General features: G+C 41.3%; 1 protein-coding gene across 3 annotated transcripts in view; it reads right to left on the reverse strand.

The window, feature by feature from the left end:
- Rasgef1b (RasGEF domain family, member 1B) overlaps positions 1–21725 on the reverse strand; it is a 783333-nt gene that overhangs the window by 418207 nt on the left and 343401 nt on the right. For 2 of the 3 annotated variants that reach the window (XM_005388230.2, XM_013516120.1), the window contains exon 3: positions 15106–15153. In XM_005388230.2, coding sequence (XP_005388287.2) covers positions 15106–15153 — 48 coding nt within the window. Of the gene's footprint in view, positions 1–15105; positions 15154–21725 lie in introns of those variants that run through there. The other variant, XM_013516121.1, reaches the window with a different exon arrangement.

Genomic DNA, 21725 nt, shown 5'->3' on the forward strand with positions numbered 1-21725 from the left:
CATTACCTAAACTCCTAACACCAGAGAACAAAACTAGGGGAAAGTCAGTCTTTGATTTCGTAGCTAATGAAATTATAAGTCAAAACCATAGGGAAAGCCTTCCTTCCCTATCAGGTTTGTGGCAGCCTTTGTAGGAATTTCAGAAACCTCACTGGCATTGTTACGATCAGCTTTAGGAGCAGTCTGGGAAGCTTTGAGAAAAAAGAATATGGATTTCCTATCAGGCAGAGTAAAAATGTGTCCAGTTTTGTATTGCTGTTGTTTTTCTAATCATCTAAATTTTAAGCCTTTCTCTAAAACGTAAATAACTACTGCCTGTACTCTGTGGCAGGCTCATTTATGGATTACTGAATTTAAAAATGATTTTACATTTTTAGGTGAAAATTATAATGTGAACACTAGGTATTATAATTAATGCCTGCAATGATACTCCTCATTAAAAGAAAAGAAAAAGTTGGATCCCAACATAAATCTTTGAAGCAAACAATTAAACTTAGCACAAGAAAGTCCATTGTGCAAACCAACAGGCATTCATTAGTGTAATAAACCCAATAATTTTTTTAAAATTATAACTTTTAGCATTTTTATTTCACAGGTAATATTATCCGAAGCAGAAGTATAATTCTCAACTCTTCTGTGAATTGCTGGGATTTGTGGAAAACAGAAAAGTCAGAAAATACAAACAATGCCAGTTACTCCCACTAGACAAATACATTAGCCTATTCATGTTCTAGTCACAAATTATTTATTGAGAACCTGAAATGGGCTAAGTATAGTGCTGGCCAATGGACAGTCTTGATTTGGAGTGTAAATCAGGATCAAAAATTTCAACCTGTCATGGCATAGAGGAGCGACAGGGAAGAGAAGCAAGAAATAGTGCCTTTGCCACCCACTCTTCGGTGACACGGGGATCCATGTCCAAGGAAAGCCATCACCTCTTAGGACCAAATGTAAACCCATCACCTAGATACCCAGTAATTTCCTATCTCCAACAAGAGCCATATTTCACAGACTCTGTAAATGGCCTCTCAGGAGAAGGAGATTCCCCACAGGAATGAGAACTAGTTACATGAAGGAATGTTTTTTTCCCACCATCTTACTTCAGCTCTACTGCCTTAAAAATGTTTGAATGTAGCAAAATTACACTTTTACTTGTAGATGTAAAGAAATCTCCCAGAACCAGGAGTCTGTGCTGTACAATTAAGCATAATTCTAGACTGTTCTTCTATCTGATGTTTTTACATGTGTAACAGTCTCAGTAATCATAAAAGTGGTAAACTAACTCCCATCCCCACCAAGTATCTAATACATGCACAATAAATATCTTTGACATAATTAACTCCAATTTCAAACAAACCCAAATTATTGCATAAAAATCACAAATTACATTCCAGGACACACTTTACCCGATAGTCACTTGGCTTTCTGTCCTTCATTCGGCCTCTGTCTATACAATAGCACCATAGAGAGGGCTTCTTTGGGTAACGGAGAACTCCCTACCCCTTTCTATTGCCTTGCCTTGCTTTTCCTCTCCTCATAAAACCACAGCTACCTGCTGTAGTGCTGCGTGCACTCCCCATTAGAACGTGAGCCGAACAAATAAAACCCTCATCTCTCTTAATCAGTGCCTTACCACGTGCCTGGAACAGAACCGCTCCACAGCGACACTCAGGCTGCACGCGGAATGTGTGAGCAAATGCAAAATTATATATCAAAGCAGAAGAGCAATGAATCGGACTAGAAAAAGACTTAAAATGCCATTAAAACCTTTTATTTTTAAAAAATTTTTACAGAAAAGCCAAACAAACTTGATCCCACAAATTGCCAACTTAAGAAGTTCAAACAATGCAAATGCATAAAGAGAACCATGCACCCACTGCAAAGGCAGACACTCTGAAAAGTATTGTCTGGCAATTCTATGTACATACAAACGTAATAAATGATTACTAATGAGAAAAAAGTTATAACAATTTCTTCCTTTTCCAACATAATCCTTTCAAACTCAAACTTTTGTAAACATCAAGGGTTCTAAGGACAAGACTCCTTTTCTTTTTAACCTACAGATTTTAAAATATTTATTCTTTGACTCTCAGCTTGCTCCTCTCTTAGATGGAGATAAATAGTAACTGCCCCATAGGATCAGTACACAATATAAACGACAAAATATATCGAAGGTGTTTAGCACACTGTTTGAACAAAGAACCAACAAAACAGGTGAGAGATAAAAGCTAAACAAAGTTGGAGGCCAATAAAAACCCCAGGGACATATCCATGAGTGTTGAAGTCAGAGGCTGCTGCACAGGGCTGGCACTTGGGATGAGTTCTGAAGGACCATGAGGCCTGAGTCAAAGCCAGGGACTGGGAGCTGAGGACACTGTCGGTGGAAGGAAGAGCACGTTCCTCAGGCAAGAGTTAAAAAAGCTGGCAGCTTCAGGGAGGGAACTGCATTTGCACAAGCCCTTAGCCAGGCAAGGTAGCCAAACACCAGTAGCTTCCAGGAGACCTCAAAACAAGAGGGGGTTGCTGAGGGCTCCGCATAAAACGTGAGTCAAATACTGCAGTGGACAATAGAGAAGAGGAAGGATGGGGCACCAGAAAAGAGGCCTAGAGGCAACACAATGAAAACTACTTATGATTATTTGAGTCCAGACTCTAGCTCCACTTTCCAGTTTAGCCTAAAGAATTTTTGCACACTCTTAACTGCACAGTGAATTTTCCTGGAAAGAAACTCTCACATAAATTTTATAAATATTGTACCTTGATAGTTTGGAATTTTCCAAAAGCTGATCAGCACATGTATTAGTTTCTTTTTGCTGTCCTAACAAATAATCACAATCCTAATGAAACAACACAGATTTTATCATTTTGCAATCTAAACTGGTCAGACCTCTAAATTGAGTCATCAGTGCTATGCTTCTTCTGGAGGGTGGGGGAAAATTCCCTTTTATGTCCTTTCCACTCATTCGCTCATGGCCCACAACAACCCAAACCCTAATCTCCACGGTCACATTTCCTCCTCTGACTGACATTCTTGCCTCTTCCTACAATGCTCTTTGTGATTACATTGGGCCCATAGGGATTGTCCCGTAACCATCTCCTAATCTCAAGATCCTTCACTTAATCACATCTGAAAAGTCCCTTTGGCCAAAGCGGCACACTTATGGGTGCAAGAGTTTGGGATGTGATCATCTTTGAAGGCACCATCAGTCTGCTAACCAGTCACCATTTTGAGAAATCACACCACGGACTGTAACACTGTTCCTGGCTTTTAAGTGACTAATATAAAACACTGGTATCAGACTGCATTATTCACAGTCCCATTCTTGATAATTCTTCCTGCCTACCACCAAAAAAACAGACCAGACTGTCTGATGGCCTTATATTTTCCCAGGATAGTCCTTCCTGACATTTATATCTATATTATTTACTTTTAATTTTTATTTTATCAATTTTTCAATCTTGCATACGTGGGTTATATTATCCATATAAGTAAAAAAGGGGTCACTGTTGCACAATATTAAATACTTATTTTCAAAAGGGGTTGTTGTGTCTGAAAGGACTGAGGAAACTTAGATGATTATTTTTGGTGAGCTGAGTGATACTAGGAAACTATATATATATATAGTTATATAGTTATATAGTTATAGTTGTTATAGTTAGTTATAGTTGTAACAGCAACTCTGAAGGGTAAGGTGCGTTATTCCATAGGTAATCTGCCAGTAGCTTGTGCAGAGTGCCTACAGCGCACTGCTAACTGAACTATACTTTGCTCTCGCCTGTGCACACTCTCCCTCTCAGCCCCTACCCTGCTCAGCCAGTCCTCTAGCTCCCTGCCCTCTGCTTCCAACTCTGCAGGCCAGAGAAACAGATAGCTAATGAGGCACTTGGAGAGTCAGCTGAGAAGTCCTGCAGACAACTGGGGTCTTTATAATTTCATGAAGCACCACACAAGGAAAGACAAGGCTCTGCTGATAAAAGCTCCTACATGAAAGTACAGCAGTGGCTAGAGGGGGTAGGATGGCCAGGAAAGAGAGTGAGGCATGGAAAGATAGGAGGATAGGATAGATGAATTGGGGAGAGGCAATGCAGGAACCAGGACCATCTGTGGTAAACAATTCAGACTGTCTCTGTTATGATATGGACTGTACATTTACAATATATTTAAATTTTTTAAAAATTTTGAATATTTAGTGAAGGACAAGAGAACATAGAGCACAGAAGCCAGAAAAGCAGGCTCAAGTGGCCTTCAACACACTCCAGCGCTGAGCTGTGTGTGTTCCCTCCAAGGGCACAGCCCCCCTTCTCCCCATTGTGGGCCCAAACTTCATGACAAAACAGTCTCAGCCTCATTGCTCTGCCTCCATCAGCAGCGGGTCCTTGTTCATTGCCTTGATCTCCTGGTCCCTAGGCTCCTGTCTCCCAGTGTGTGTGTACTTTCTGATCCTCTCTTTCCCCCTTTCCTCCCGGCTCTTGCTCCTCTCCTGCCACCGTTCTCCTTTCCTCTGACACTGGATTGGACCAAAAGCACTAATGTAAAAAAAACAAAAGGTTGTGTCTCCCCACTAATTAACTCAGCTCCCCCAAGCAAGTCTATAGACAGCTCTTCTGAGGTCGTGAACCCATCCCTGATCCAGCAGACATCACCAGTCACAATCTCATCCACAGCACATGGTTCTCTCACTGTAGGCTGAGCCATCCTAGCAGGGCAGACAGCTTAGAACTATGGACATGAGATTCTGGAGTCAAACTGCCTGGATCCTGGCTTTGCCTGTCATTCGCTGTCACCTTGGGCAAGTTATCAACATCTTTAAGCCTAAGTTTCCCTCGCTTTTAAATGAGGAAAAGGGTGGGGAATAATAAAGTTCTAAAAACATTGTTTACAGCAATTACCCAGTCTTTGGCACACTCTTTTCATGCCTGCTTCTCACTGGAGCTTAGATACCCGATCTGGAGTGATGCTGCGATGCTAGAGGCAGGCCTGGGCCTCCCAGAAGCTCATCATTCGCGTTTTAATATCCAGACTGGCCTTTATCCTTCTTCCTTTTGTGGACTTACTTCTCCCTTCTGTTTTATCCCCACTTTGCTTGTTTTGTTCTTGGGTTATTGATACATTTTCATTCTTCCCTACTGAAATCCCAGCTTGAGTATTTCTGAGGCATGGAAGATTTGGATTACATGAATTAAAATACTCTTTGTTTTAGTTAACCCAAAATAAAAGACCACTTAGAGAAAACTGGACACAGAATCAAGTTTCTGATTTCATAATGGTCTGGCAGAGGGTACCCAGATCTACTTCTCTGAGGGGCCAGGCCATGAATTTTTCAGTTAGTATTTGCTTCAGTTAAGAGAGAAGGCTGCACTGCATGTGGGCTGCTCCGCAGATCTTGTGTGATATTTCTAGAGAAACCTCACCTGCTTAGTCCCACCTTCCACTGGGCTCAAGCTCGTGGGGTCCCTTGCAGAGCATCATCACTCCAAACCACCCAGTTCAACTCACAGCCTAGGAAAGCACAGTAGAGGAGCAGCCAGAAAAACCCACTTGAACTCAGAGGACCGCAGAGGAATTGGGCAGTGACCACATTTAATATTTAACAAAGTGAGCTGAAGTCTGAGAGATGATTACTCTTCTTTTGTTCCAGAAATACAAGGTGAATGCTTTAAGCAATCCAACATGGCCTCACCTCCACAAGACTCAGGAGAAAACCTCTGCTATTTATTTATTTTGCTGATAATATATATATTAATTTGAGTTTCCCAACTTTTTATTAGTGCATTTTTACTGGTGCACATACAGACTACTAGATTTCATTCTGGTAAATTGGTATATGCACATGACATACTTTAATCATTTCCCTCACCATCACCACTCTCACCCCATCCTCCCCCTGGGTAGGTTCACATTTTGGGAATGTTCACTGCACGTAATGTAACACGATCATCTCCACGCCCTCTATTACTCTCCCTTACACCCACGCAGATGAAAGATGCTTCTAAAACTACTGGCCTACACCAATCCCGATGCCAATCTTCTAGGTCTAAGGTGAGTCTGGATGTGCATTCTAATTTGGGGATGTCTCAAGATATTTGAAAACTAAGGGAGGGAAGATGGAAATGAAGGAAACCCTTGACCGGAGCCACGGGGTATGAGATACAGAAGAACTACAAGCTTTGCTAAGACTTGGTAGCTCCACACTAAGGCAAGGGAAAGAAAAGGGGTGAGAGGAAAATGGAAATGATTCCAATCCCCATGTAACCAGTGCCACCACATTAAAAAGCCATGATACATTGTATCCCATAAATATATAGCTACTGTGATTTAAAAATGAAATTAAAAAAAAAAAAAACACATGATGCTGTCCCAAAGCCTTAGTCCCAGACTCACAGCTTCCAAACCCTGTCCAACACAGCACAAGTTCAAGAAGAACAGCAGCCCTGGACAGCAGTGCCCTGAAGCACGTACCAATAGAATTTGACTTATATTGCTGAAATGCCTACTTTGTCTTTCTGGGTCTTTTCATCACTAAAATTCTGAGAAGAGATGACTATAGAAGTTAACATCAGTGTGTCTGACACACATCCTTTGGTATTTTGAGTACTACTTGTCTCAAAAATTTCCCTCTATCTAGAAAAATAAAATAGTATGTTTTAACTAACCCAAATTTAAGAATGTTAATTCTGGAAAGAAATAATATAGTCCTTCCTAGAATCCTATTGTTTTGAGTCTGTACAGATGATTTTCATCTCTTTTAAGTCCATTTTGCTTGTTTGTCACTTTTTATTCAGGCAGCACCTTCCAGGAAGCCACCGGGTATCTTTCCCGAGCTGCGGGAAGATAAGGTGGACTAAAGCTAACATGGGCTCTGCTCGAGGGAGTCTGATTTCCTTTCCTTTTCCTGTCAAAACCTTCAAGGAGAATTGTCACGATCTGAAAGCAGTGACTTTTAATTTCCCTTAAAGTAGATTCAGTCGTCAGGCTCTCACAGTGATACAAAAGGCCCCAAACCACCCTTTCTGATGCTAGCAGGAACTGCACGATGACACAGGAATTTAACTCTCGGGTGCTGTAAGCGCATCCTCTGGTTTCTACTCTTGAAGGTCCAAATATAGCTGCAACATTCAAAACTTCTCTGTACTGCCGTTACACCGCAGTTCACTCTTTCCTTAACTGCCTCCAAGGGGGTCAGAGACCATTCCTGGAGGCTCTTGAGGTTTATGCAGGAAATATATGGTCAAGAAACAGGGAAGCACATGTAAGGAAGCACAGCAGTTGGAACATATACTTGAGGAGAATGGGCGGTGAGTCACTCATGGGGAGAAAACGAAAAAGAAAATTTGATCCAGCAAAGTGTTCCTTGGTATTTACCCAAATGGGTTGAAAACTTGGGTCGGCACAAAAACCTGCATGTAGGTGTTCATGTTAGCAAAGCTTGGAGCAATCAAGATGTGCTTCAGTAGGTGAGTTTTAAAACTGTGCTGCATCCAGACAACAGAATATTATACAGAACTAAAGAGAAAGGAAGCAGGGTAAGAGCAAGAAGGCTGCTTTCCGCACACACGTGCACACAACCAAAAGAAAGAAAGAATAAGAGCTGCACCCCTGGAGTATCTGCAGCTGAGCCCCGGGATGCAGTGAGGCTGTGGCAGAGACACTGCAGAGCAGAGACCGGGGACGGCCTAATAACAAGGGAACTAAACACGAGGCATCTACCGTCCCATTTTTGAGGTCAACAGGGAACCAAAGGGGACTTTGCTCGGTGAGGAAAGGGTAAGCAGGAGGCCCCAGATGCCCCCAATAAAGCCAGGGCAGCTGCAGTATCCTCTGCTGGAGCCCTCTCAGGCCCTCAGGCCATGCAGGGAGCTTCCAGGTTATCGGCACTGGCCTACAGAAAGAGCTCAGCCCAGGCTGTGCCCTCCTCTATTCAGGCTCCCAAGGCATCACGTCAGTTTGAGACCCGCCCATCTCCTCCAAGGCCCTGAGAAGCCCCTGAGCAGCCCACTGCTGGGCAGCTTGGCCACTAAAGGGCTCTAGAAAGCAAATGTGCAGCCACATTTTGCTCCTAAAACAAAGAAATTGTATATGCATGTATTGAAATGTCACACCATAGCCAGTAAATATGTATAATTTCTAGGTTAAAATTTCTTAGAATTTTTCAAAAATAAGTATCAAAATTTTCAAAATAACCTATGAAGCCATGAAATGACATGGAGGAAACTGAAATGCATATTACTCTCAAAAAAGCCAAGCTGACAAAATAACTGTATGATTCCAACTACTATTCCAACTAAATACCAAGGAGCACATTACTGGATCAACTTTTCCAATTCTGGAAAAGACAGAGTGACAGACACACCAAAGATCAGTGGTTCCCAAGGGTTGAGGGCAGGGGAGATTAATCGGCAGAGTACAAGAGGATTTGGGGGCAGTGGGACTCTCATATAATACTGTAACATCAGATGGATTTGCATCATTGTACATTTATCAAAACCCACAGAATGTACAACACCCAGATGAGGCCGAATATAAACTATGGGTGCTTGCTGACCACGGGGCATCAGTGTAAGGTCATTGATTTTAACAAATGTTCTGCTCCAGTGCAGGACATGGATGGTTGGGGAGGCTGTGCACACTGGAGTGAGGGGAATCGAGAGGAGGGATGAGAGGGCAACACTGCTGATAGAGCATCTGGATAGAATCAGAAAAGGACAGCACTACAGGAAATGTAATTTAAGGGCACACTTATAGAATGGCAGACTTGTAGGCATATTATAACAAAAGTCAGAAATCAATTAAAGGCCCGCAACCCCAGGCTCCTGCTGCTTGTCACAGAGCTAGCTTGCTAAATTCAGTCAGCCTTGACGTCTACATCTCTTTGATAATGTGCTGGGCCAACTTGACTGTGTTCAGCTTTTGTTTTCCTTAGTTAGAAAAATATATACTGCATCCAGCTAGCTCCAAGGACTTCATGTCTGGGACAGACTGGCCCCGTCACGGATCCATTTAACCCTACTTGCTCTGCTCACATCCCCTCCCCTCCTTCCCAGAATGTTCCTGTCTAATGATAAGCAATCCCTTTTAAGTAAATCTGCCTGACAACATATGACTTAATTCATGTAATGCATGTATCCAATCATGTAACAACCTGCTATCAGCTTTGTACTCCCCACTTGCAAACTATATTTCAACTAAATTCAAACCTGGGTCTGGGCTGGTGCTTTGAACCTCTGCATTCCCCACCTTGCTAGCATACTAAAAATTGCTTTCTAACTCCTTGGTGAAAAGAGTCTTCCATTTGATTTGATACTGATTTTCTGAAACAGTATCAGAGCCTTTTTAAAAAGTCTGTAGCAAGAGAAAACTAAAAGCTCCTTCTCTGAGAACCTGTGACCTGAATGGGTGCCATCCCGGACATGATGTGGTTGGCATGGTTGTGAAGCGAGGACATGGGCTCTTTCACAAATGTGTTAACAACATTCAGGAACCTCCCAGGTAGAAGGTATGAGAGTAAAGTGAGTAGGGGAAAGGTAGAAATATCAACAAAGCACAATCTGTATTTGGAGCAAGCTCGCAGTTGGGTGGAAAGATGGGCATTGCTCTCCTAAACTAGGGTGATGGGAAGTAACGGGGGAGGAAGAGAGAATCCTGGCTGAACAAGACATGTCAGTGTCAGTCTCAGTGCCCCATGGTAAAAATTGGCTCTCCACAACCATGTGCATGGAGATCAGTCATCTGGCCCATTAAGGACTCCTTCTGAACCAATCTTACAGGTAAACAATGTAACTTCTGGAGTGAGGATAAGGTCTCTCTACCAACTCAAAATTGTACTCTTCTTGTGAATGCCAGAAATTCCACCTGTACAACTCAATTTTATTAGCTTCTGCTACCTATTGAAATGCAAATAGCTTTAGGAGAGATTAGATTTAAAGCCATAATTCAAGTGTAACTCTGAATTTATTTATCTGATCTGAAAAGGTAGTTTTGCTAGGAGAAAGACTATCATAAACTCAAGATCACTAAACACAGAAATCCTTGGGTGGGAGAATGAGAATATTTTAAACACTCTATTAACTTTAAGATTTGGCAAATTAATATTTTTTATGATAATATGGGAGGAAACACCAAAAGCTTGATCCACGAAGGAATTAATAAGCTGGACTTCATTAAAATTAAAAATTTCAGATGGGCATGATGGCAAAGCTTGTAGTCCCCACTACCTGGGAGACTGAGGCAGGAGGATCATTTGAGTCCAGGAGTTTGTGACCAGTCTGGACAACACAGGTGAAACCCTGTCTCTAAATAAATAAATAAATATCTGCTCTGCAAAAAGCGCTGTCAAGAACCTGAAAAGATATGGCACAGAGTGAGAAAATGTTTGGGGGAAAATATTTGCAAAAGGCATCTGATGGAAGACTGTTATCCAAAATATATAAAAATACTTAAAACTCAACAAAAAGAGAATAGCCAGGTTAAAAAACAGGCAAAAGCTTTAAGGTATCCACAACAAAAAAAGATACAGAGATGGCAGATAAGCATATAAAAAGATGTTTCAAATCATACATCATCAAGGAAAGGCAAATGAGAATGACAACGGGACAGCACTAAGCACCTACTAAACTGGCCAAAATCCAGGACTCTGGCAACCCCACATGTTGGTGAGAATGTGAAGCCAGAGGAGTTCTTTTATTGCTGCAGGAGAGGAGATGCTATTTGCTGCAGGAGATGCTATTTACCACTTCCAAATTTGGGTCTTACAAAATTAAATTCCCTCTTAACATATAATCCAGTAGTCACACTCTTTAGCATTTCTGAAGAGTTGAAAACTCACGTCCACAAAAAGACCTTCCCAAGAATGTTCAGAGGAGCTTAGTGCATAATTGCCAAAATATTACCAACATGTCTCAAAGTAGACAAGTGCACAAATAAATTGTGATACATCCAAAAAGCAGAATATTAAGTTCTAACAAGATATGAGTGATCAAACCATGAAAAAACATGGATAAAACTTCAATGTATACTGCCAAGTCAAAGAAATCAACCTGGAGAGACTACATGCTGTAGGATTCCAACTATATGACACTCTGGAAAAGACAAAACCATTGGTACAGCACAGATCAGTGGTTGCATGGGGGTGGGGAGAGAGATTAAAAATGCAGAGGATTTTTATGATACCATCGTGATGGACATCGGTCATTATTTGTCAAACGCCATAGAATGAACAAACCAAGAGTGAATCTCAATGTAAGGTAGGGACATTGGCTAATATTGGACACTGCTGTCACAATGCTACTGATCCATAGTAACAAACGTACTGCTCTGGTGAGATATTCTCAGTGGGGGGCTGTGCGGGTGGGGTAGAGGGTCTATGGGAAATCTCTGTATTAGGTGTTCAGTTTTGTTATGAATCTAAAACTGTTCTAAAAAATAAAGTCTAATGTTAAAATATATAAAATGAAATGAAAATAGTGCAACCATTGAATGTCTGCAAAATAATCAAAACATTGATTATATGTTATTTTTACTATTCATTATTATATGCTATATTTTACTGTTCACATTACTATTACTATTAAAAAGATACTTAGAGTAGCAACAAGAGAGTCTTCAATTTTCCTCAGCTTCACTCACTGGCATTCTATCTGACATAACAGAATATGCATTTCCCAGTCTCTTTTTCTCCGTGGGTTTATTTTCCTCTGATTCCCTTGAGCCAGGGGAATCAAGGACAGGTTTTGGGTATACCCATGTGCTACAGACTGTCTTCCAATACAATCTAATCTCTTTAACTTTTACTAGAGGATCAATAAGGCTTAGTATGACACTGACAACATGAATATGACCTTGAAGCTCTATCAGGAAGATCCTGGATACCATCACCATCATGCTAACCTCTAATGCTGCTTCCCTTTAGAGCTCTGGTCTTGATACATATATAAATAAAACCTTTCCTGTAATTCCTGGAGAATTACTGAGGCAATCAGCACTTTTAAACAAAAGGACAGCAAATTTAGAGGGAAAATAAACCATAAACAGCCTAATTTATAGAGGAAAGGTGCCTGATCCTGACACAGTTAGGTACTACAGGGCTCCAAGGCCCTGAGGGTCCACGCTGGTCCTCAAACAGAGGCATCTGCCTTCCCCTACGCCTACCAATCCCCGGACACAGGCTGGCTCTATAGTAGCTCATTACATACTACACCCAAAGTAGCACTGTATTCATGTAACAAGACACACAGCGCCCCCCTCAGGACAGGGCCGACGGGGAGAATGCACAGCTGAGTTGTCACATCATACTCCTCCACTAAATTACAGCCAATGGTCTTGAGGGCAGAGTCCATGTCAATGTCCATATCCCCCCTGACGCCCAGCAGTGTCCAGAACAATAAACAAGGCACCCAATAAACAATTTTGTTAAAGGATGAACATGTAAACTCAATGATTTCTCCCACTGCTGAAAACCTGAAGTGAAGAATTTCATGTTCTAATTCCTCCCCTGATAAATTCTGATTTTTAAGGACATCACCAATAAATCCTCCACTGACTGAACTCCAGCCTTAACTTCTCTTTACTGTTCCCTTGCCAACTCAGAACACTTAAAATGGGGTAGTAATCAGCTAAGTAAATAACCCACTGGACCGGGGACCACTCCAAGGCAAAAGCAATACTTTCAAAACTATATACAGTCATTGAGACAAAAAGAATTCCTATATTCAAAACAAGAAAACTGCCATATTTAACAAGAGCTAGTATTTATTGGGCCCCTACTATCTACCAGGAAGTGTAAGGGGCACAGCATGCCTGTTTCATTCCATCTTTACAAGAACCCCACCAGCTAAAAACAATCACCTCCATTTTGCAGATTTTTAAAGTAAGATTCAGAGAATTATTGTTGTCCAGCGTCACTTGTTTAAATGTTCAAGAACATGAAATTGGAGCCAGACTGATTTAAACTCTGACTCTGCCGCCTCCTGCTGAGTGACTTGGCCAAACACACCTCTGGGTAGATGGCTGTTATTTTTACTAGAGAAGCACTGTGTTGACTGGGAAGGCAGACTCCCGCCCAGCTCCGAACACTTACCAGATAACAACAGCCAACATCGACACGGCGCGGAAGGAGACCTTACGGTGATGAAGCTTTTAATACTCTCTGCAGCCCTCCGATGGAGATGTTTTTAATCTCCCAGTGTGTGTTAGGAGAAGAAACCACACCGATAATTTGAACAGAGAACTTAATAGGAAGAACAGTTGAGCATGTGTGAAGTTGTTAGCTAGGAAAGGAAAAGGAGGGGGGAAAACCGTCTTATTTCATCCTTACAAAAACCCCAGGAGCAAACACAGCTTGGTACATCTCTGCTTTGGTTTCCTCCTCTGCACAATGGAGCTAATAACTGTACCAGGTACTTAAATTATCGTCTCTCAGCTCCAAACTCACCTTTCTATAACCTATTTTGTGACGCGGGGCTGGGAGGGACTCTGCCAAAGCCGTTTCCTCTTAGCCTGCTGGCCTCTTGGTAGCTCTGCCAGTAGGGGGCGCCAGAAGGAGGTTGCTGAGGGAAGAGGAAGGAGGCCTTGCATACATAGGCGCACGCACGCGCGCACGCACGCACCCACGCACGTACGCACACACCCCCGCAAGACAAACGTTCTTTGCCCAGTGCAGATCCTCAGAATCCATTCTGTAGCTTTTGGTACTTACAGGATGAGCCTCATTTTGTGCCCCTGAAGGACATCAGCGTTTTCAGGCCAGCACACCTCAGCAGAGGTCTGGATTTCAGCTTGTGGGGTGCTCAAGTGTCTAGGAAGCTTTAGTGACCCCAACTCTTTTTGTTCCCTGGAGCTGCTCCCTAGAACTGCTACTTCACGATGTCTTACAGCTCCCTTTCCCCTTTCCATGACCTAGTTAACAACTTCACACAAATGACTGGTGCGGTTTTCTTCTCCTGACACACTCTGAGGGACTGAGAACACCTACTTCGGAATGCTGTGGAGGATATTAAATAGTTCATCCTTGCAAGGCGTCCCTACTGTACCCAGAACATAGGGTTTGCTGCATCTATGTTCGCTGTTATTATCTGTTAAGTATTCAGGGCAGGGCTGAAGCCTATCTTCCCAGTCAACGTGATGCTTCCTTAGTAGAAACAGGAACGATCTGCACAGGCGCCAGGCATGGCACTTCCAAGTCACTGCACTTTTCAGTCTTCTGAGGCACTTCTAAATAATTTGCATTCTTGCAGAGTCTTTTCTCTGACAACTGACACCAAGATAGGTATTGTGGTTTGTGTGACCCTTGCCTGAAAGGTTTGGCAAGGACCAGGTCCAGTGCAAATTTCTACACTGAGCTCTCCAAATTGAGGATAAGCTTTCCTAAACCCTAAGAATTAATCCATGTGCATTGTTGCCTCATGTATCACTAGGAGTTAAGGTAATTTAAATGTGTGTCTGAGGAGGAAGAGTTTTGTATTTTCTACTGTTCTGTACTTTATTAATTAAACATAATTTTAAAACATTTTTAAGTGCTTATTTTCTCCTAGGCACTGGCATACAAGTGCTTTCACATACATTAGCTCATGTATCCTAGACATACTACGCTAATGGTGTGGTCATCTTTACACAGATATGTCCACAGCCACATAGTGAAGAGATGGAACCAAGAATGGAAATCAGTGCTTTCTGACTCACAGAGCTCATGTTTTAACCAATTCACCAAAGGTGAAGGTCCTTCTCCACAGCAGACACTGAGAGAACAAAATATAGCAAAAATGCAAACAGACAGTGACAAATTTCTTCAGTGGGAAGGGCTGAGAAAATAAAAGCAAGGCCTTCTGTGGAGTCTTATGACCTTGTTTTCAGAGTTCTCTTAAGCCATACGGAGATTCTCAGGTTTTGTCACTGGATTTCAAGAATCTCGCATGTTCTGTTTCATTTCAAGGTTCTCTCTCCACTTTCAGTTTCATTATTATGGAAGCAAAGCAAATGAAAATCTCAATACTTTGTTTCTGGATCTATCCCAGGAAGACACGTCATTGTCTTAAGGGAAGACAACAGCCAAGCAACCACCAAAAGTAATTATTTGATAAAGGAGCAACCCAGAAGGGAGAAAAGAGCCATACCTTTTGCTTGGAACTCGACTTCAGGCCAACTCTGGAACGACTTTTGGACTAGAGGAAAAATAAGAAAGAAATCTATGAAGGACACAGCATAAGAGTAGAACTTATTCTAAAGTCATTTCCTCTAGAAGGTAAAATTTTAAGTTAAAATTCTTCCCTTTAACCTTCCTCCCAGCCTCTAGGAATCTAAGAATAGAAACAGCACACAGTGCAGCATTGGATTTTACACGCGGAATGGAAGGGAGCCGCCTAAGCCTTAGAGCTGCGAACCTGAAGTGCAGCCCACACTCTGTCAATGCCGTGTTCATATTCACCGACTCAGCATCTTTCCCTCGAGGACACTTGCAGAAATCAAAAACTGCAGTGCACGAAGAAATACTTGTAATTACTATAAGGCAAAGGGAAAGAAGGAAGGAAATGAATAAAAGCAGAGCAAGGAATGAAGAAAAGACAGGGAGGAAATACATGCTCTGTAAACTGGAAAAAGAGAAAAGAGAAGTGGGATGGAAAAAAAAAACCCAGAGCATATTTCTGCCAATATTTCTTAATGTGTTTCTAAAGGGCAGATTTTAATTTCTGCTAATTTAAATAAATTTTCATTAGATTAAAACAAAGCTCTCAAAAACTAGTTTAAATATAGGGCTTATTTCCTTCCAGTTTGTTCATGATTATCTACATTGATTTGGGATTATAAAGATAAAGCAAGCATTAAACTCTTCCTGAGAATATTCTGGTGCAGAATATTTTTGTGGCTTTTATCTCAGAGAGGAAAAAAGCAAAAGTCAAGCTTACCATATTTAGTATTCAGATAGTGCATATACTTGGTTGCGTGTACCATAAATCAAAGTTAAACAAATTACTATAGCTAGAAAAATACCTTCCTAAATCAATGGGCTCAAACTTTTGGGCTTCAGTTTTGGGCTTCAGAACTCTTTATCCTCTTAAAAATATTGGGGTTTCTAAGGATCTTTGTATCTCTTGATACTCATTTTTCTAGAAATTAGAACTGAGAAACTTTTAAAATGTATATTCACTAGTTCACTTTAAAGTAGCAATAATAAGCCCATTAGATGTTATACAACACATTTTATGTATATAACAGAAAAAATGAGAAAGTGAAATTTACATTTTTTCAAATCTCTTCAATGCTTGGTTTCAATAAATGATAACTTGATTCTCATATTGCTTTTGTCTTTAATCTGTTTTGATATGTTTTTGTTGGCAGTAAGTGGAAAAAATCCATCCTTATTCAGATATGTAATCTAAAAAGGAAAGAGTATTTGAAATAATCCTTTCAGATAATTGTAGATATTCTTTTCTGATAATCTACCAAAACTTGACAAGTGGTGGTTTCTTAAAGATCAGTTGCAATGCAGAGCCTGAAATCACACTATGAACAATTTATGCTCTGTTATATTACAACTTGTTGGTCTAGCTTGTGTTTTCAATAGATCTTTTTTGTAGCACCATGCATTGGTCATTCAAAAAACTGTGTTTTAGTGAGTTATGCAGAGTTCCCAAATACTGACCCATTTCAACATATAATATCCAAAAATCACACTTATTAATCACCAACCTCATCTACAAAAAACTTCAACTGGTGATAAGCTGTTAAAATCACAGTAACAGAAAGTGTTTCCCAAATCCTAATTTTTCCCTTGGAAGCTTGAATTTTATTATGGGTAACAATTACCTCAAAAAAACTCTTTTTCTTAAGCTCACCTCATTTTTTTTTTTTCAAATATGTCTGCCAGCTACCTGAGTCCAAATGACTAAGTTTATCTCTTTTTCTTTCAAATTCAAATGGCTCTTCATGACAATGAACTAGTTCAGCTTATAATTCAATAACACAAGTGCTCTTCCTTAAAATAGCCACTGAAAGCAAGTATGCTTTATGGATACACCTTATTTTATCATACAAAATACTAAAAAAATACGTACTAAGAGAAGTAGCAAACTGAACAACTTTACTACTTCATCAAGGGTGTTCTCAAGTAAAACAAGTACTGTGTGTTTCTTTCCAGGCAGTGTAAACGCTCCGTGTGGAAATTACAATGATGACTGAGTAGAGTTTAATGGTTCTGCTCAGGCCATTGAAAGCACCATCAATTTTAGCCACCAGTGCTCTTGCACAATTAGTGCAAATTTCCTCCAGTGCTATAGTTTAGATGTTAATTTCCCCTAAGGTTCCTACGGTAGGGCTTATTCCCCAGACTGGAAGGGACTATTGGAAAGGGGTGGAACCTTTAGGAGGTAGGGCCTTCTGGGAGGTCTTTAGGCTAAGAGGGGTCATTTGAAGGTCATTGTGGAACCCTGGTCTCTTTCCCTTCCTTTCTTTACCTCCACCTCAGAGTGTGAGCTATTTGGCTCTGCCCCAGACTCCTGCCATGATGGCATCACACCAAATGCCCATAGTAGCAGAGTCACAAGATTAGAATCTTCAAAACTGTGAGCCAAATTAACTTTTTTCTTTACAAGTTAACTGCTTTGGGTATTTCATTATTGTGACACAAAGCTGACCAAGGCACCTAGCAGAAAAACAAGGGAGCATCCTTTTAATATTAATTATGGAGTTTTGCTTTCTGAGATTCTCTTGGAGAACTTCAGCCTTATCATTTAAAGCAGTTGAGCCCAAAACAGATCCTTCCTCCTTCAAATAAATGTATCCAAGGTGGAAAGAGCCAATGAAAAGTAAACTGTCTTTGTCTCTACCTCCTCTCTGCTACTTTAGAAGAGACTACTCAGGTCAGGAACAGGCTTCCTCCTGATGGACAGAGGCTAGATAGGTAAAGGAACTTTATAAACAATCAATGGTGTTCACTTTCATTTATTCATAGTGTTTGAGAGCCATCAGTACTGTTATAAACTGGACTGTTTCCCACCGATACTCATATGTTAAACTCCTAACCCTTACAAATACGACTTTTTGGAGACAGAAACTTTAAGGAAATAACACGCTAAGTGTGGGTGGGCCTTAATCCAAAATGACTGGCATCCTTATAAGCAGAAGTGATTAAGATACAAACAGCACACTTGCATGGGGGAAAGACCATGTGAGAATAAAGACTTCCATCCCCAACCAAGCAGAGAGACCCCTGAAATCAACCCTGCTGACAACTTGTTCTTGGCTTCTAGTGTTCAGAACCATCAGAAAATAAATTTCTGTTACTGAGGCCCACCCATCTATGGTATTTTATTATGGCAGCCCTAGCGACCTAATACAGACCTCAACAAATCTATCTAATGAAGAAGTCAAGCATCCATAAAGCAGAAGTCCAGCAACACCAAGTGCTGAGTTAAGAGGGGATATTATGGTCACATTCATGGTCAAGCCTTTGCATCTCAAGAGAGAATGCATGGAAGGGAGGTTCTCAAACTACCAAATATCATTTAGGGGCCAATTAACCACGCAATTGTCCCAACTCCAGAAATTCTAAGTCTAGGAGGTGCCCGTGAATGTGTATTTCCCAAGCAGCCCAGGAACGTGAACTAGATGTATGTTCTCCACATCACAACCTGGGAGCCACCTGCCTGCCAAGCACAACAGTAGCTTGGAGTGAGACGTAGGAAACTGCTGCTGTTTCTCTCTTTCCCACTGTAGTCTGAATAAATGAATCTCTTCTGTTTCCCTTTTAAATGCCCGGTGTTAACATCTTAATTTGATTAAACCACATGGGTGGGCTGGAGAACAGAAACAGGCTAAATCTTGACAAATTAATCAAACGAGTCTACACACAGATCTGCAGCAATTTTTAACTTCTCCATCTTAAAAACATAAGCACACAAATTCAGTGTTTATTATATTTTTGGAAATTTAGTTGGGCTTTTATATCAGATTAAGTGCCATAAATATCTGTGAATATAACCTTGCATACAAGTCAAAGTGATAGTAATAAACATGATTTAAAGGACATGCCTTTCATTTATAAAGGAGATTAAAAGCTAATCCACTTCTAAAGGAATACCATTTTCATTTGACATTAAATGAGTACTTGGGTCTCTCCTGGTAAATGTCTTCTGTAGACAGAATGGAGGTTGAGTTTAGTAAAAGATCACCAGCAACACACATACCATGCCATGCAGTTAGTTGCCCATGTGCAAGCAGGCGGCCTTCTAAAGTTTTCTCTCATAAATTAGATGTTACCAACAATAGTTTATTTCCCCCATAGAAATAATTTTAAAGGTCACATCACAAAGGCATATTTAATCTCCAGTATAACTGAAACGTTGTGAAATTATAATAAAAATCAATAAAGTGTCACGATACTAACAAAGCAGAAAAATAATAAAATAGAGGAACTATTTTAATTTTTCCACACAGAGTATCTTGAATAATAGAGGAATCAAAAAATACCTTAAATTTGGAGGAGACAGAGACTAAGGCAGAAACTCTGACCCCCTCAAGAGGCCTTCAGAGAAATACCAAGACCAGGTGTTCATTGTGAGGGTGTCTGATCCCCTCCCCCCACCAAGTCCTCTCATGTGGATGAACGGCTTTGCTTCCCCGGACTCCAGGCCATCACCAGGTCACTCTGACTTTTAGCAGCTGTGGACAGGGTCACTTAAGACTCCAAATGGTACAGAGCAGTAGAACCAAGATGGCTACAAAGCAACTTCAGGGCCAAGCACTCTCTGACCTGACTATTTCCTGTGTCTCCTCACATCAGCTTGAAAAACACAGAAATGCAGAGAGAAAAGAAAAAGCACCCATGCACACACACAGATAAAAACACAGATACACACACACACACACACACACACACACACACACGTGCTTCTCAAACAATTGAGTACAAATTAGAAAAAATGAGGCGAAGAATAAAGAAAAAACCTAAAATAAAAATGATTAACATCAACAACTGATATTTTTGAGCAGTCACAACGCATCCTCCTTGTACCATGCAGCTTCCGGACATTGCTTTCAGTGACCCTCATAACATGGCTCAGAGTGAGAGCAATTGTGTTACATCTCTCTTTTTACAGATAGAAATACTGAGGCATAGAAAGCTCAACAACTTGCCCCAAACATATTGCTGAGTAGTAGAATCAAGACATATATTAGCTCATCTGACTCAAATCCCACAGTCTTAAACACTATACCATTTATATGAGGACAATTTGCCCAAGGATGACTTTGCCAAATTCAGGGAAGTGAAAGAGGCCAGAGAATAGGCAGAAATAGTGCACCATGAATAACGGCTTCAGAAGAAAGAACGGAAACCCTGAAGAAGAGGTGGTGGATCTGAAACCTATCAACCAGTGGGCAGAGACAGACCTGAGCTGACCTCTGTGGCCAAGGACCCTGGATTCTTCCTGAAGCAGTGAGTGGCAAGGACGGAAGGAGAGGTTGGCAGCATGGCCAGCAGTGGTGGGTACTATGCAGCCAGCACCATCTACGCAGGAAGCACTCAAGTCACTTGTGCTTAACAAAGCGGTTTAGTGTAGATCTTTTTTTTTTTTTTTTTTTTTTTTTTTTTTATCTCCGGTACCGGGAACCGAACTCACGACCTTGCGCTTGCCAGACAGGCGCTTTTGCCGCTGAGCTAAATCCCCAGCCCCAAGTGTAGATCTTGAGACATTTAAACAAAAGCAGCGACCTTGTAAGTCTAACCCTCTACTCCCACATACACAGAGACCCCAGGAGGCAATGGTGACAACAGAAACCTTATAAAGGAAACCCATGGTTTTCTCCTACCAAATTATACCAGTGTCCCAGAATCCTGACCTTGACTCTTATTAAGCATCGTTAATTAAGGCAGCATGTTCTCTAAAGCGACTCCAAAGTTCAACACAGCAAGGAGTGACCGTGATTGTTTCCCAGGCCTCCTTATGAAATGAGTGTCCTGACATCTGAGTCTGCACTCCAGATGGAGTACATCGCAGGCAGAACTTTACAATGGAAACCCAAGGGGAGTTTAAGAGACCTCAGCCAACAGGACCGCTCAATTTTCCCACTTGTGACACTGCCCACACTGCAAAGAGAGCCCCGTTTATGATTCCTCTGCTACTTTTAAGAGAATTAGGAAATGTTTCAGTTTGTTCTACTAACATTAGGGACTCTAATTTAAAACCCCAGAAGAAACTGACACGGGCACATTCTGAAACACAGGCTCTGGTCTAAGTTCCCTTAATTGAAAGCCTCAGGGCAATGTAATGGGATCGCCCTGCAAATGGAGTGAGCAGCCGCCCAGCACCTCGGGGGAGGGCTATCCGCCTTTCCTAGTGGGCTGACTTGGAAGCATCACCTCGTGTTTAGAGGCTGGGTCAAAGGACACCTCTGAGTTAGTGTGACATTAGGAAAGCCTCCCAGTTGTATCCTTGCATAGCTTGATTTCCAAAGCAGCAGTAGAAGAAATGGCTAAATGGAAAGTTACAGCAGCGAGCAAGCAAGGCTTTGCCACCTAGGGCTGTGCCACCTAGTGATTTGTAGGTGCTGAGTGCAGCCAAGGCTGCAGAGCATCAAGACACTCTGCTCGCTCTGAGATGTTTATTACTCCCATTTTGCTTTAAAGAAATCACAAGGACAGTTTAATGCAAAAGGTCTATGATGTTCTGAACTGCGGTCAATTATAAAAGAAAGGGGGCACCTCCATGCCTAGAGGAGAGGGAGAATATCTGATGCT

This window comes from Chinchilla lanigera, unplaced genomic scaffold (genome assembly GCF_000276665.1).
Source record: "Chinchilla lanigera isolate Chin_1 unplaced genomic scaffold, ChiLan1.0 scaffold00032, whole genome shotgun sequence".
Taxonomy (NCBI): Eukaryota; Metazoa; Chordata; class Mammalia; order Rodentia; family Chinchillidae; genus Chinchilla; species Chinchilla lanigera.